At 33.3% G+C, this 15,517-nt stretch overlaps 2 protein-coding genes across 2 annotated transcripts; both read left to right on the top strand.

Annotated features, from left to right (window-relative positions):
• The first annotated feature begins 4,507 nt into the window (after positions 1-4,507).
• LOC149405550 (Transmembrane amino acid transporter family protein) lies at positions 4,508-10,999 on the top strand. Its single transcript, XM_089607305.1, has 7 exons — positions 4,508-4,770; positions 4,855-5,085; positions 6,534-6,631; positions 8,434-8,620; positions 9,427-9,557; positions 9,633-9,869; positions 10,422-10,999. Exons 1-7 carry the CDS (start codon positions 4,692-4,694, stop codon positions 10,809-10,811), a joined length of 1,353 nt encoding a protein of 450 aa, XP_089463431.1. The 5' UTR covers positions 4,508-4,691; the 3' UTR covers positions 10,812-10,999.
• Positions 11,000-12,439: 1,440 nt separating this feature from the next.
• LOC149405549 (uncharacterized) lies at positions 12,440-13,203 on the top strand. The gene has a single exon (XM_089606695.1). It carries the CDS (start codon positions 12,575-12,577, stop codon positions 12,998-13,000), a length of 426 nt encoding a protein of 141 aa, XP_089462821.1. The 5' UTR covers positions 12,440-12,574; the 3' UTR covers positions 13,001-13,203.
• Positions 13,204-15,517: the final 2,314 nt, after the last annotated feature.

The raw sequence follows: 15,517 nt of genomic DNA, 5'->3' as shown, positions 1-15,517 counted from the left end.
TTTTTTTCCGGATGATTTACGATGAAATTCAAATTAAGATTTAAGATGATTTCCGATGATTTCGGATGTTTTCCAATGAAATTAAAAAATTTAAGAGGGTAAAATGGGTTGAAAGAGTATTTTTGTCCGATTTTGAGTCAAAAGTCCAATTTTAGATATTTTGTAACAATGAGATCCAAAAAAATGATATTTCTCCTTTGTTCAATATGAGCCCACTTTAATATTTTTTTTTAATGTATCCGGACATTGTTTATTCATTATTTGATTTTTTTTTTTAAAGATGAGCAATTATGCTATACACCCAAAATTCCCACTATGTAAAGAGCGACGTTGTTTGACTTAAAAAAAAAAAAAAAAAAAAAACATTTTCATAAATTTGAGTGCAATTTTCTAAGTATTTAAGAAAAAATATAGCACATCGATAAAGAAATAATTATATAAAGATAAATAAATTAAGTATATTGAAATTTTATAAATTATTCCTCGATAAGTCTCGCATTTCCGTTGAATCGAATTGTCAACAAATTCAATCGAAATCATTATTCTATATCTTGATTTATTTTCTTTTATTATTACTCTGTTCTTAGTATTTTTATTATGTGAAAATTTAATATTTATTGTTCTATATCTCATAGTAATGATTCTCAAGTTTTTTATTACGAAAAAAATGAGGGATATATTAAAGAAAATCCACCCAAGTATTTCTTTTAAACAATTTATTTTGTATAATTTAAGTTTGTGGTATGAAAAAAGAGTACTTATACACATAAACGGTCGATTTGAGACACGAGTGAAAAGCATTTTAAAAAAATAATGGACAAATATATTGGTGTTGTCGTTATTTCTTTACAAGGACCAAAATGGTGATACAATCGAAATATATGGGAAACGATAAATTACCCAATTTTGTTTGGTTACACTTAATCTTGGGCAACGGAAGCAAACGATAGTACTGTTATCGTTAGTGCTCCTACTGTTTAACGGAAATGACACTACCGTTATGCATAAATTAGCCTTCCGGCGCTTCGCGGTAATGGTATTATCGTTAACCTTAATAGAATTATTAAGTTTTGGTAGTTTCCGTTGTATTAAATAAATAAATAAAATCAATTTTAAATAGGAAATGAAAGAGATTAAAATGTTAATTTTTTTAAAAAAGTGCTAGTATGTAAACTGAATTGCATCTTTATTAATGATGACTAAAAAAAGAAAAGGTAAAACGTTATTTATTCTACTCATGAATAATCGTATTTTGGAAGTTTACATCAAAGTCATCAACAATGTCAATGTTCACGAATGTTTCTTGAGCACAGTCTTCATGTTTACACCAATTTTTGTAAATGGTCAATGCATCGACCATTTCAGATTACAAACTTTGTCTTCGATCTCCAATGATGCGATCTGAGTTACTAAATGCGATTTCGGATGAAACTGTTGAAACCGAGACAAAACTGTTGAAACCGAGATCAAATGTATATTTCAGATCATCTTGGACAATATTGAGAACATATTTTCGTGTTGCCTCTACGAGCCAACAAGTTGATGTCGTCTTGGTTCATGGAGATGAGTTGTTGTTGTATATAGCGTGATCTCGTTGTGTTTATATGTCTCTCGAGAGGTTGTCGGATGTGGTGGAGTCAAACTCCTACCTTGTACAAAACGCCACATTTCATGCTACATTCCTTTACTTGTTGAGGTGTTTCGTGGTAGACTCGGCTTGAGAGGAGTTGAAAGTTGTCTTTGATAATGCCTGAAAAATGAGTAAAACTCTTCCACGACCATTTCATGATCGTGTGGAACGTAATCGTGTCCAGTATTGTGTTTTAAATATTGTAAAAATGTAAGATAACCTCTAAATTTCATTCGATGGTCTAAAATGCATGCAAAACCAAGGTTAATAATATGGACGGCACATCTTTGGTGTAAAAGAAATTCCTGACTAGCTATCCTAAGTCGTAAAGCTCTAACTGTAGCGTCGTTGTTTGTAGCGTTGTCAAGGGTTATGGAAATGATTCTCTCATGTATGTTCCACTCTTTATAACTTCTTGAAGGATTCCTAAGATGGCATCTGACGTGTGACTACCCTTTATTCTCTTCAAGGCTATGATCCGCTTGTTTAAGTTTCAAGAGTCATCAATGTTATGAACTACAACACTAATGTAGTCCATTCTTGCATTTTTCGGGCCAAATATCATACGTCAGCACTACATTAAACCTAGCAGACATGAAGCATGCTTTAAGTGTCTCTTTGTCTACGTGAACTTTTTTTTTTTTTTTAAGAATTTCCCTACGTAGAGTACGTCTAGAAATCGTTTGAATGCTAGGAACTAAATAATGCACAAATCTACTAAAGCTTCTATCTTCCACATGTGAAAATGAATGGTCGGTAGAAACTATGTATCAAACAAATTTTTTTTTTTTAAGTTCTTAGGTATCGTGTGTACTTATCTGAGATGAAGAAGATCTGGCTTCCACGTAATCTTGTAATGGTGGTGCAATGAGGAAGTCTCTTGACCCATATTGTCGGCGTTCTCTTCGGATATCGCCATCATTGAGCTCCGTGAACTGTTTTCGCATTTCGGAATGTGGTTTTGTTTTTATTTTTGTTGTTGTGGAGGTCGGAGATTTGGTGAGTTTTCTTCCTCTTGTGGGTTTTGTTGACTTCGTGGATCTTGTGGTGGAGGTGGTGGAGGACTTGTAGGTGGTGGAGGTGGAGGAAGTAACTGTTGTTGAAATATACGAAGTTGTTTTTGATATACCATATATATGTCTTCGTATACACGTGGTTGTGAGGTATACGGATGTTGAGGTAGTGAATGATGTTGTGTAAAATATTGATGTTGTGGTGGAATATAAGGGAGATCGGGACAAATTGAGATAGCTCCTGAGGGAAATTTCGAGATTGATATGAATATGTTGGAGCTAGGACGGAAGCATATTCGGTATTTTCGTAATTGATAAAGATTTAACCAATTTTGTGTATATTGGATGGGGGAGAGGGGGGATTTTGTTGTTGAACTTCTTGATTTTGTACCTCTTCTTCTTGTGATTGTGATGCTGTGAGAGTACGACTAGAACTTCGCCATAAAACTAGACGAGAACTTCGGTGACTTGATGATGAGGCATACATGCTAAAAAAGTATATAATATAAATTATAAGTATATAATATAAATTTTATAAATTTAAATATGTAACACTAATAAGATTGTAGACTAAAAATATTTTGTAGAGAAATATAATTCAGAGTGTTGGTGGTTGTAAAAAATAAAATAAAATGGGCTCTATTTATAGTGTTGGAATAAAAATTGGATGAAAGGGTAAATGTTTAATAAATTTTCGACTCTAATAATAAAAAAAATTCAGCCCTTTATCCCTCCAACGTTACGAAAATGAATGGTTTGATATTGTCTTTCAAAAAGCATGTCTGACGTCCACATTACCATGGAACAAAATGGTAATAATAGGCACTTATGCCTTCCATCTGCGCTTCCGACACACTGTGCGAAGTGTGCCTAACGTTAGGCTTTGTCTCGAAAGCAGTTTTTGCTGGATGCCGTTACGCATTTGGTATCGAAATTTCCGTTAACTTTTGGTACCGTTTGCCCGAGACGAGTTACATTAAGGCCATGACTAGCGAAGGCAACACAATGTTGAGTAATTTATGAACGGATCAACACGGTGTCGTTTTCGTTAGTTGGTTGGTTCTACTTCCACAACCCAACCTGTTTCTTTCACTTTCCGTTTAATAAAAATTAAATCAACAAAACAACCTTGTCAGTTGTCACTTATCTATATTTCACACTTCCAATTATATTCAATATTCAAACAATTTTTTAAAGTGGTCAATTCCTCTCATTATGGCGATCTATATTCTACCCCCACATCACACCAATAGTTATAAGAGCGTTACTATTTTGCTTACTATATGCAATATTTTATTAAAAAGTCAACAATCACTTACATTTGAATAAATCATTGACCGTACTTTATATTAATCTGAAAGTCCAGTGCTACTACTATTATTTACTTTTAAAAAGAAAAACTATAAAAATTAAAATAAAATAAAAAATCACCACTTGCATTTTAAGTGAATTAGCCATCATAGCCATTGCATTGCGTGTTGTGTTTTTTCTAATATTAAAAATGAAAGCTCATTTCATTCTGTAACCTGTAATTATGGAACGGAATTCGTTTAACTTTAATCTCCCAAACACATCCAAAAATAAGTTATGTAAATATGTCAAACCCAAAAGGTCAAAACGGGCAACAAAATTATACGCACACAAACATACATACATAGCCAAATTTAAAAAAAAAAAAAAAAAATTGATTCCACCACCCACGGCGACAAAAGCAAAGTCCGGCCTTCTTCTCTTTCACACCTCACCAAAAAAAAAAAAGTTTTAATATTTTTACAATATTCAATTACGTAATAATAATATAAAAAAAAACAAAAGAGATTTCATATTCCATATCTTCTCGGCTGTATATTTATTGTGAATCCACTCCTAATCCTCAAAAGCCCGAATACCCCTCGGTCGGCTCAACACGCTGACAATCGCGAAAACCCTCCCTCCGGCTAACATGCGCCGATCTCTTATCCTGCGCACACACAGCACAACCACAGCAACAATATAATAATAATATTAATAATAATCGCTCCTCCGTTAAAAAAAAACAATAACTGACCATGGCGTCGCCGCCGAAAGCGGAGCCCTTCCTCGGCGGAGGAAACGACGCCGGAGCAGCGTTCGTCCTCGAATCCAAAGGTAATAAAGAAAAACGAGAATAATATTGAATTCATAATATTATTATTATTATTATTATTATATTTTTATGGATGGATATTTCAGGCGAGTGGTGGCACGCGGGGTTTCATTTGACGACGGCGATAGTGGGGCCCACGATCCTGACGCTGCCGTACGCTTTCAGGGGATTGGGATGGGCGATGGGGTTTCTGTGCCTCACGGCCGTCGGAACTGTGACTTTCTACGCTTACTATCTCATGTCTATGGTTCTTCAGCGATGCGAGTCCAACGGTCGCCGCCACATTCGCTTCCGCGAACTCGCCGCCGACGTACTCGGTCCGTACTCTCTCTCTCTCTCCGTTTACGCTACTAAAACGCTGTCGTTTCTGTTCGGCGTGGTAGATTGTCAATTTTTATTTTTTTTATTTTTATTGTTTATTGGGGAATAAAATGTTGCTTTTTGAGTATTTTCAACTTCATTAACAACCAAATATCTTTTTTTTTTTAACTGCTCCGGAATGAAATGGTTACTCTTTAGAAAATAAGAAAATTGTATTATTTTTCAGTTTTTAGATTTTATAACTCACTTTTAGTTATTGGAGTAGTCAAAACAATTAGAGACTAGATTAAACATGATTCATAAGATAACACACGACGACTTAAGTATTAAATCACACAAAATAATAATAATAAATCAGTTTAAAAACATGATTTTGTCATTTTTTATTTATAGAAACCTGTAGGTGAAGACATTGGAGATTATATTTTATTAGCTGTATTTAAACATAAATTAGAATGCATAATTTTTTATATCATCAATTACATTAAATATTTAAACACAATTTATAATGCATAATTTTCAAACTTCAACATGAAAGACTTTTGATGTTACGTAGAATTTATACGTAAATTAAACTAGAACTTGATCAACATCCCGATATTGATCTCAGGATATTAATTTATACTCCAAGCCAAGGGCTATGATATTTACATCTCATTTTAATTCCTCTCTCTCCTTTTGAAAATGATTTTCGATTTTTGGCGAATTTATCTTTAAAAATATATGATAAAAACCAAAGAAAGTTGTTTGTTGGAGTTTGATTTTCTTACGCTACGGTCGGTTGTACTTTGTTGTGGTGGGGTTTGGCCAAACGCCAAATGTGAGCAACTTTTGTAGGCGTTTCGCACGCCTATTTCCACTAGTGAATATAATAATGTATTTAGCTATCAAAATATTTAAATTTTTTTACTAATAAATTAATAATTGATTTTTAAGGCACCGCATTATGTAGTATTGGTATATATAACTAAATGGTGTAATTATGTTCGATAAAAAAAGGGGTGTAATTATGACCTCATGAATGACAATATTTTTTTTTCTATGAAACAATCATAAATTTGGATTTGAATTATCATTATAGCAATAAATTATAATGCGATGACACCTATATATATACTATCTTCTTATCATCACAACGCATCACTAACAATTAATAATTTAATATAATATGTAGTGTAACGATTCAATAGATCGCCATAAATAACACATCTTCACCAAAATTTTATTTCATTTTTGTATTATAAATGATACTGAAAAATTAAATCACACTTGAAAATAAAAGTCATACGTTGGACAAAAATATTAAACCAAGGGCCCCAAAAAAAAGCGTACATAGTTATGGTGCCACAAAATGTTGACTTTTTTTTTTTTTTTTTTATATTATATGATATTTTCATTGACTCAAGTGTGTGAGGCTTTAATTTGTGTGTCGTGTGAATGACAGGTTCTGGATGGATGTTTTACTTTGTCGTTTTCATTCAAACGGCAATAAATACAGGCATTGGAATAGGATCCATTTTACTTGCAGGTCAATGCATTCAGGTAATTCATTTACTCCTTTTTTTTTCCTCTCTTGTCATGACAAGTCAGTCCATAATTGATGAAATCTCCAATTTTGTACAGTGTCAGAAAATATTGGTTTCAGCACTTACATTTTTAAGTCAAGTCTAATTTCACCAAGATTCTGGACCCATTTAAAATCAATTTGGTCTTTGTTATTTGGTACAAAAAATTGGTGAACTTCTTAAGGAAAATTTCACCCCCTCAAAGCATTGTTTTAAAAGGCGTTTTCAAGGTGTGCACTTTGAGCGTAAGCTTTGAAAATCGAAATAGGGCAATTTTTTAGGTGTGCACTTTGAGCGTAAGCTTTGAAAATTGAAATAGGGCAATTTTTATTTTTTTAAAAAAGGCCCAATTTAAAAGTTTGGGCTAACACATAACCTTAATCGTAAGTCTAAAACTAGTATTTTAGGATTTTCATTATCTAATATAGATTAGTCTAAAACGTAGATTAGGGTTTTTTTTGGGTTTTCATTGTTACACTAGTATATGAAGGTTAAAACCAAGCATTATCAGTCTAAATTTATTTTGGGATGATTCCAGATTTATACAAAAAATTAATTTATGTCTATCTTTTGAGGCGTACGCCTCAATACGCCTTGAGGCCTACGCCTCGCCTCAAAAACAAAAATCGTCTCGATTATCGTTTACGCCTTTTAAAACCTTGCCTCAAGATTAACAAATATCAAGACTAGACTTTTTATTTAAAAAATATCTAAAAATAGACTTTTGTTCTTATTTTAGACAAAAATGCCCTTCTTATCGTATAGCATCATATGACATCGTATGGCATCATACGACATTGTACGCCATTGTATGTCTTGATGGTCAGAAGGGTATTTTTATCTAAAATAGGGACAAAATTCTATTTTTATATATTGTTGAAGTAAAAAGTCTAAATTTTGATATTTTGTTAACTATGAGATCCATATTTCGTTTTCTAAATCTTGTAAAAAAAAACATAGTGATACATGTATTGTTATAAATATTGTCCACGTGATATTTCTGTTTCGACATGCATTTTCTACATAATATCTCTTTGTTCTATCATTGTATTATAAAATATAATTACTAATAGTAATGATTGATAAATGATAAGATGTTGTAACAATTCAAATTTGATATTGATGAGATATTGTTAACTTTGAGATCCATATAATAATGAAATTTCTCTTTCTAAAACTTGTAAAAAAAAACATAGTGATTCATGTATTGTTATAATGTCCACTTGATATTTCTGTTTCGGCATGCATTTTCTACATCATATCTCTTTGTTCTATCATTGTATTATAAAATATAATTGCTAATAGTAAGGATTGATAATTGATGAGATATTGTAACAATTCAAATTTGATATTTGATGAGATATTGTTAACTTTGAGATCCATATAGTAATGAAACTTCTCTTTCTAAAACTTGTAAAAAAAAACATAGAGATTCATGTATTGTTATAAATATTGTCCACGTTATATTTCTGTTTCGGCATGCATTTCCTACATCATATCTCTTTGTTATATCATTGTAGTGTAAAATATAACCTACTAATAGTAATGATTGGTAATTGATGGGCTATTGTAACAATTCAAAGTTGTATTGTAAAACAATGATTATTAATTTTAGTATACCTTGAGAACTGGACTCGTACTCAAATTTCTTGAAAAACAATTATAAGAATTGTTCATTCCACATATTTTTACTGGTTCAGACACACCCATATCGAAAAGATCGGCGTTTTAATTTGTAATTCTATTAATTACCTTACAAAATTTGGGTTATGTATATAGATAATGTATGAAGAGGTATATCCAAGTGGGACAATGAAGCTGTATGAATTCATAGCAATCGTGACAGTGGTGATGATAGTGCTGTCTCAGCTTCCAAGTTTTCACTCTCTCAGACACATCAACTTTGGCTCTCTCATTCTCTGCTTGGGCTATTCTTTCCTTGTTGTCACTGCTTGTATCTACGCAGGTACGTACGTAAATAAAATAGACTTGCATATTATATAAACGGGAAATTTATATACAAGTTGAACTTTGTATACTCGAGTTAATAAAGGTTTATTTTTTCTCTTCTTTATGAGTTTTATAAAAAAAAGTGCATGACTGAGACTACAAAGTTTAATGAACTTTGGATCAACGTGTCAAGGCGGTTATTTTGACACAGATTAATACCTACTTCTCATATGTGGTATATTTTAAATTAATCATGGTTAATAAAAAAAAAAGACAGCTACACACAAATTTGGATGTAACTTCAACTCGTTTACTAATGTTAATAGTTGCAGTTTTAACAACTTCAGTAAATGTCTTTTTCTCTTTTCACCGAGTATTAAAAAATGCATAACTCTTGATTTTGACACTAACTTTTAATTAACTTCGTACTAACGTGAAGAGACGATTATTTTTGCACTGGTTAAGACCTATTTCTCATACGTGATACATGAACTTTTATTAACTTTGTACCAATGTGAAGAGACGATTATTTTTGCACTGGTTAAGACCTATTTCTCATACGCGGTATAGTTTTAAATTAATTCTGGTTACTTAATAATCAACTGTACACGAATCTTAAAAGAAAAATGATAGTAGACATGTATTTAACTTTTAAAACTTGTGCATCTTTTTTTTAGAATAACACTCCATTGGATTTTAACCCACGTAGCCCTTGCCCTTCAGTCTTCTGTTTTTTTTCTTTTCTAAATAGCACCTATATTTTGTTAATCTTTAAATTTATGCCTTAAATCAATATTCTTCAACTCCGACATTGATCCTCAGGCACTTCAAAGAACGCCCCGCCGAGGGATTATTCATTAGAAGAATCAAAATCTTCAAGGGTTTTCAGCGCCTTCGGCTCCATCTCGATATTAGCCGCGATTTTCGGGAACGGGATATTACCCGAAATACAAGTAATTTACCTATATTTAAATAAAATAAAATAATTCGAATTCTTCATGGATTAAAATGCGAAAAAAAAAACACAGGCGACCTTGGCGCCGCCAGCTGGCGGGAAGATGGTGAAAGGGCTGGTGATGTGTTACACGGTGATATTTGTGACATTCTATTCGACGGCGGTTTGTGGTTATTGGGTGTTTGGGAACAACTCGAACTCGAACATTCTAGAAAGTCTAATGCCCGACCAAGGACCTGCCTTGGCTCCCACGCCACTTCTTGCTCTTGCCATTGTCTTTGTTCTCCTTCAGCTTTTCGCCATTGCCCTGGTATTATTTCTTTTTGCTTATTACCTAGTTGATAAAAAGAAAAAAAAGAAAAAAAAAACTTTCGAAGAAGCATAGAGTCAAATTAAAAATAAAATGTCACTTGCTGATAATCGATCAATGGTTTGATTTGACGAATTATCGGTTGTCAGATGAAAATGCTGATGGAGATTTTATAGAAATTTAAAAATAAAATTTGGTAACTTGTTCTGGAATTTTGAGTGGTTCGTCACCGGAATCTCACCGAAATTTCAGATTTTTTTTAATCTATTTTATTTTTCTGGCTTGAACCTACCAAAAAATGAAATATGGTGCATGGTGGCATTTGTGGCAAAGATTTTTTTTTAAATGCTACAGTAATTTCTTTCTTCGATATGTGTAAACTAGCCCCCAAAATACAAAAAACTTGAATTTTTTTTTATTGGACACAATATTAAAATTTTCAAATAAACAGTTTAAATTTCTCCAAAAGGTTCCGATGATACCCGAGATTTATCACATCCTATTATAATGCAATGCTATTCAAGTAGACGAAATTAATACGCGACAACGCAGGTGTACTCGCAAGTGGCTTACGAGATAATGGAGAAGAAATCCGCGGACGCGAAGCAAGGCGTGTTTTCGAAGCGAAATCTGATCCCGCGAATAATCCTCCGTTCGCTCTACATGGCATTGTGTGGCTTCTTCGCTGCGATGCTTCCGTTTTTCGGAGACATCACGAGCGTCGTGGGAGCGATCGGGTTCATCCCGTTGGACTTCATTCTCCCATTTGTTCTCTACAACAAGACTCACAAGCCGTCCAAATCTTCGGCCACGTATTTGATCAACATTCTCATCATCTTTGTCTTCTCCGGGGTCGGACTTTTGGGAGCCTTCTCTTCCATAAGGAAGTTGATCCACGACGCCAACGAGTTCAAACTATTTAGCGGCCATGTGGTTCAGTAGAGCCATTTTTACTCTCACTCTCACACACACACGCTTGTATAGCTTAGCTCTCTTTGGAAATTAATGTGTAAAAAAATGTTTAGTCTTCTCTTTTTATAAACAAAGTAAGGTCTTGTAGAAGATAATTCAATGGTGTTCCAATACAAATGAGTTTTTAAGGAAAAAGTCATGTAGTGTCACAGCCTAAACTACACCTAGAAAATCCTAGTTTTTTTGCGGTATGGTTCTTTAGTTAGTAATAATAGACGCACAAAACACCGTGGTATCAATGGTAGAAAGGATTTTAAACTGAGTACGAAAAAAAAAACGACATACGATGGATAAAAAGAGAGGCAAGTTTTTTGTGTGTTTTTCTTCTTATCCTCCAAATATTAGAAAAGAAAGTGAGTGACAATAGATAAAATGGATTACTATTATTTGTGTATCTTTAAATGATATGAAAGTATTTGAAATTGATAAAATGGTATATATATATATATATTATAAACTATGTTTTCTTTCCTTTTCTTTATAGCCAATGACAAAATGGAAATTCTTTTTATTTCTAGATGCTCTTTTTTTCAATCCCCCTATTTTCTTTTCAATCAATTTTCCTTTCCCTCCAACTAAATATAACGTCGATTCAAAGATGGAAAATTAGATCTCGATGATATAAAATACATCTTCTAGACACAAATATTACTAATATAGTTTTTAACACGTTTGTTATTGACATTCATTCGACTTTCGAAACGTTTTTAATTACTAACCTTTTTCAAAAATCAGAGGATATTAGATTAATATTGTTATGGTATTTCTTCTTGTATTTGAGTTCTTACTTAAAGAATAATCTTCAAAATACGAAAAATTGATCCTTGGGAGTTTTTCCTCTTCATCTTTCTCGCGTTGAGCTCTGCTTATTTTCGCTCTTTTTTTCATTTGAAATATGTGTTCGTGTGTGTCTATTAGATGTTGATGACGTGTTTTCAAAATACATTCCTTGATTTACACGATTTATCTGGACTTTTTTTTAACGGTCTGTTACAGATAGAAAACGAAATGTCTCCTAATGTAAATTTATATCGATTAATATAATGGGGTGGTTAATTTCCAAAAAATTCAAAACATCGACTACTAAAAAAAAAATTCCAAATGGTTATATAATTCAAGAACCTTTTTAGTAGCCGACTATATCACCTAGTAATAAAAATTTCTATAAACAACATTTGGTAAAATTTGTGTCTAAGACATGGCCGTTTAGTAATACTTACGTCCAATTATTTCTTATGCCAAACTTCATGGGTTGAGCAGCTTGTTTTTAACTCTATATCATGCATGGTTGCCACGTGTCTTGCCCGTTGAGCCACACCGCTTCAATATTTAGATAACTCCTTTCCGCCAATATATACGTGAAAACATCGTCTTCATAATGTGTGTACAAATTACAATCAACCGAAAAAGGTTACTTAGATTCCATGGATGGAGTGCTCGAGGAACATATTCCATATCATCCCAATTGGCCCTTTATAATGCACTAATTTAGTTCGAGTAAAAAAAAAAAACAATTATATATTCAAAGGAACAACTTCCCAAGAATCAATCCCATATCGAACGGTGCACAAAAAAAAAAAAAAAAAAAGGTCGGTTGTCAAAGAGAACCTGATATAGGTATAGCTCAGAATTTATGCCAAAGTACATATTTATCACGTCCTCTATATATAGAATGAAAAGATACAAAAGCTCTCCAAGAAAAACAAGAGAGGAAAAAATAAAATAAAATAAAAATGGGTTGGTTTCTGAGAGAAGAGAGAAGAGGACCGTCGTGGAAGATTGGGTGGACAGAGAGGACTTTGTCGTCTCTGAGTCCTCCGCCGAGTCCTCTATTGGCTGTCGTTGGAATCATCGTCGTTTTGATGTCTTTATCGTCGTATTCAAGCTACAGGTCTCAGGCGCAACGAACGATGATGGGACTCAGGCTTTTGGGTTTGGTGCTGGTTTTGGGCTTCATATTCGTAGCCCACTCCGTCGCCAGATACGGTGCCGTTTTGGTGGTCAGTCCGAGGACGAAGGCGGCGATGAGGTCCGAAGCCGGTGGTGGGTCGCCGTGGGGCGTCGCGGTTCTGCTCGTCTTGGTTGTCGTTTTGTTGTCTTACCAGTCGTATATTCACTCCAAGTGGTTTCCTCTTCTCTGGCGCTCTAATACTCTCTAGTTATACCCGTGTGTTGTACTTAGTGTATGATATTAATTTGTGTTTGTGTGTTTGTGTTTTTTTGGTCGTACGAGGTTCGTGTGAAATTATGTTTTTGATCGTGGACTATATATCTTTTTTTTTTTTTTTTTTTAAATCTCAATTCAAGCATACTAATTCGTTACTATATGTGATTGACTAATAATAAGATTGGAGTGCTTATGGGATATATATCTATACTTCTTGAAGCATTCAGGTTTTTTTTTTTTTTTTAATATATAGTATATATCAGGGAGGAAAATTCTCCAACCAAATGACATCATCATTTATGAAAAAAACAAAAACGGTCAATCCATAAGCGGTCATATTGGTCTGTCTATATAAATGTGAGACAATTTTAATCTTCGAAAAATAACCAATAAATTAGATACATGAGATAATTTCAAACTCGTTAATGAAATTAGAGCGTTTCTCCAAAATTTAGACTACTGTCTTTACATCTGACTCCACGAAGTGAATAGTCAATCTCACATCTGAAGTCCACGATAAGCCAAGGTGTATAGCCATAACCGTCATAACGAAACCGGTCGAGTCGCGGATGATAGCTCCAATACCGATACAATTCGAGTCAACTCAAAGGTTTTGAAGCCTTCAATTTGAGATATCACTTATTTGTAGTGGTATCTCATGTTCCTTCGAATAATGAATTGTGATGATTCTAGTAAGGAACTAATGCAAAGAACATAAATTTAAACAAAATAATAAAATCAGTCATTTGAAATTAATTAATTCGTAAAATAGTTTAAGGTTTAAATTTTCAACAAAATAATTAAAATTGTACTATGAATTTTTTAATTTTATTGAAATTTTATTAAAAATTTTGACTTCTTTTATTAGCAATTTATTTCTTTTAAATTTTGTTTTTACATAATATTGAAATATGATACTTATACATTTAACTATTCATTAATTTCAAAAAAAGTATAATTTTTTATTTTTTATATTAATTGGGTAGCTATAGCACCCAAGAAAAACCGTTGCAACCACTCTCCGTGACCGTCTGATTCAAGACTATAATCTTAAAAGAGAAAAGTTTGGAATTTGGATGTAATTTTCATTAATTGTGAATTTTCCACTGTATCCCATTAAAATACTGTTTTCCGGTGAATATTATTTGGATTGCTTTTAATAAGTTTAACAATATTAGGCATTTGGCAAAATATATATATATATATATATATATATTTGTTGGAAAGTCTTTTCATATGTAACTGAAAATCTATTAGCATGAATTTTAGTAATCAGCTTCTTTTAGTAGCTCCTACTTAGGCCCAGTAGTAACTTACCTTTAAGAAAAAAAATTCCTCTTTTTTCATTTGTTTCACATATATTCTATCTTCTCACTATTAATTTTTCTCTTAATCCTAATTATCTTTATAATAAGTAAATTTTGTGATCATGTCACAAAATATTATAATTTATTTTTTTTCTCTCAATTAGGAGTTCGAAATTGAGATAATCCTCAAAAAACGAATAACCTCATGACACGTGGCATATGAGTCTTCTCATTATTAGCTCAACATATTCCGATTATTTCCGAAAACTTTCTATTAATAATCAAATATTTAGTTTCTAATTCTATTCCATCAATATATATATATAGTATTATTTATCTCCCACACACATGACATGACACACCCCCAAACACTAAAAATAAAATATTTTAGCTTCGTATTATATTATTTGCATCCCAAACTCCCCAGGGTTTAAGATGAAAAAGGGTTTAGCGAGAGTCGAGCAGAGAGAGGAAATCAAAGGCGTGATGTTCTTGGTTTCGGAGTCGGTTCTGAACGACGACGAGAGTTGCAGCGAGACGACGATGATTCGGAAGAAGAACGAGGTTTCGTGGCTGAGAGTGAGAGACGAGAGAATAGAAGACCTCGTTTCGGAAATCGAGAGCTTGAAGTCGATCGCTTCGGAGAAGGACGAGATTGTTCAGAAACTGTGGGACGATCTGTTCGCCGCCGAGGAGATCTGCAGAGAGAGAGAAGAGAGGATCGGGAATCTCAGAGACGCGCTCGAGATCGCGACGCTCGAGAGGACCGAGGCTCTGAGAGCTCTCGAGCATCGCCGGGAAAAGAATAACGAGAGAATCATCGGCGAGGATTGTTCTTTCGAGACTAGGGTCGAGAAGATGAGGGACGAAGAGGAGAGACAGAGCCGTGTGAGAGAGGAATGCGTTGACTTGATCGCGGAGGTTCAGAGAAGGCTGTCGGCGATCGAGGAGGCGTTGACCACCGTGAGCAAAGAGAGGACTGTGGATGAGAAGAAGAGCAGAACACAGTTCTGGAGTACTTTGGCTGTTTTCGCATTCACTTTCCTCTCTCTCTCTCTCTCTTTTTTACCAAAACTAATCCACCATTATGATCACTAACTTAGTTTTCATGTATTTTTTTTTTTTAACATGAATTTGTTATCCAAGTGTTTGGTTTGATATCTCAAAAAAAAAAAAAAAAAAAAAAAAAAAAAAAACAACAA

This window comes from Urtica dioica, chromosome 2, assembly GCF_054948205.1.
Source record: "Urtica dioica subsp. dioica isolate 48M chromosome 2, U.dioica_male_clone48M_v1_H2, whole genome shotgun sequence".
In the NCBI taxonomy this organism is placed as follows: Eukaryota; Viridiplantae; Streptophyta; class Magnoliopsida; order Rosales; family Urticaceae; genus Urtica; species Urtica dioica.
Note: the sequence above shows the minus strand (reverse complement) of the source record. Positions and strands in the feature narration are given on the sequence as shown.

What these genes read in the sequence shown, in the direction of transcription:
- LOC149405550 (XM_089607305.1), top strand. Translation starts at nt 4,692, where the DNA reads ATGGCGTCGCCGCCGAAAGCGGAGCCCTTCCTCGGCGGAGGAAACGAC. An exon ending in GTTCGTCCTCGAATCCAAAG is followed by an intron (nt 4,771 to 4,854) that starts GTAATAAAGAAA and finishes TGGATATTTCAG; the next exon opens with GCGAGTGGTGGCACGCGGGG. An exon ending in ACTCGCCGCCGACGTACTCG is followed by an intron (nt 5,086 to 6,533) that starts GTCCGTACTCTC and finishes TGTGAATGACAG; the next exon opens with GTTCTGGATGGATGTTTTAC.
- LOC149405549 (XM_089606695.1), top strand. Translation starts at nt 12,575, where the DNA reads ATGGGTTGGTTTCTGAGAGAAGAGAGAAGAGGACCGTCGTGGAAGATT.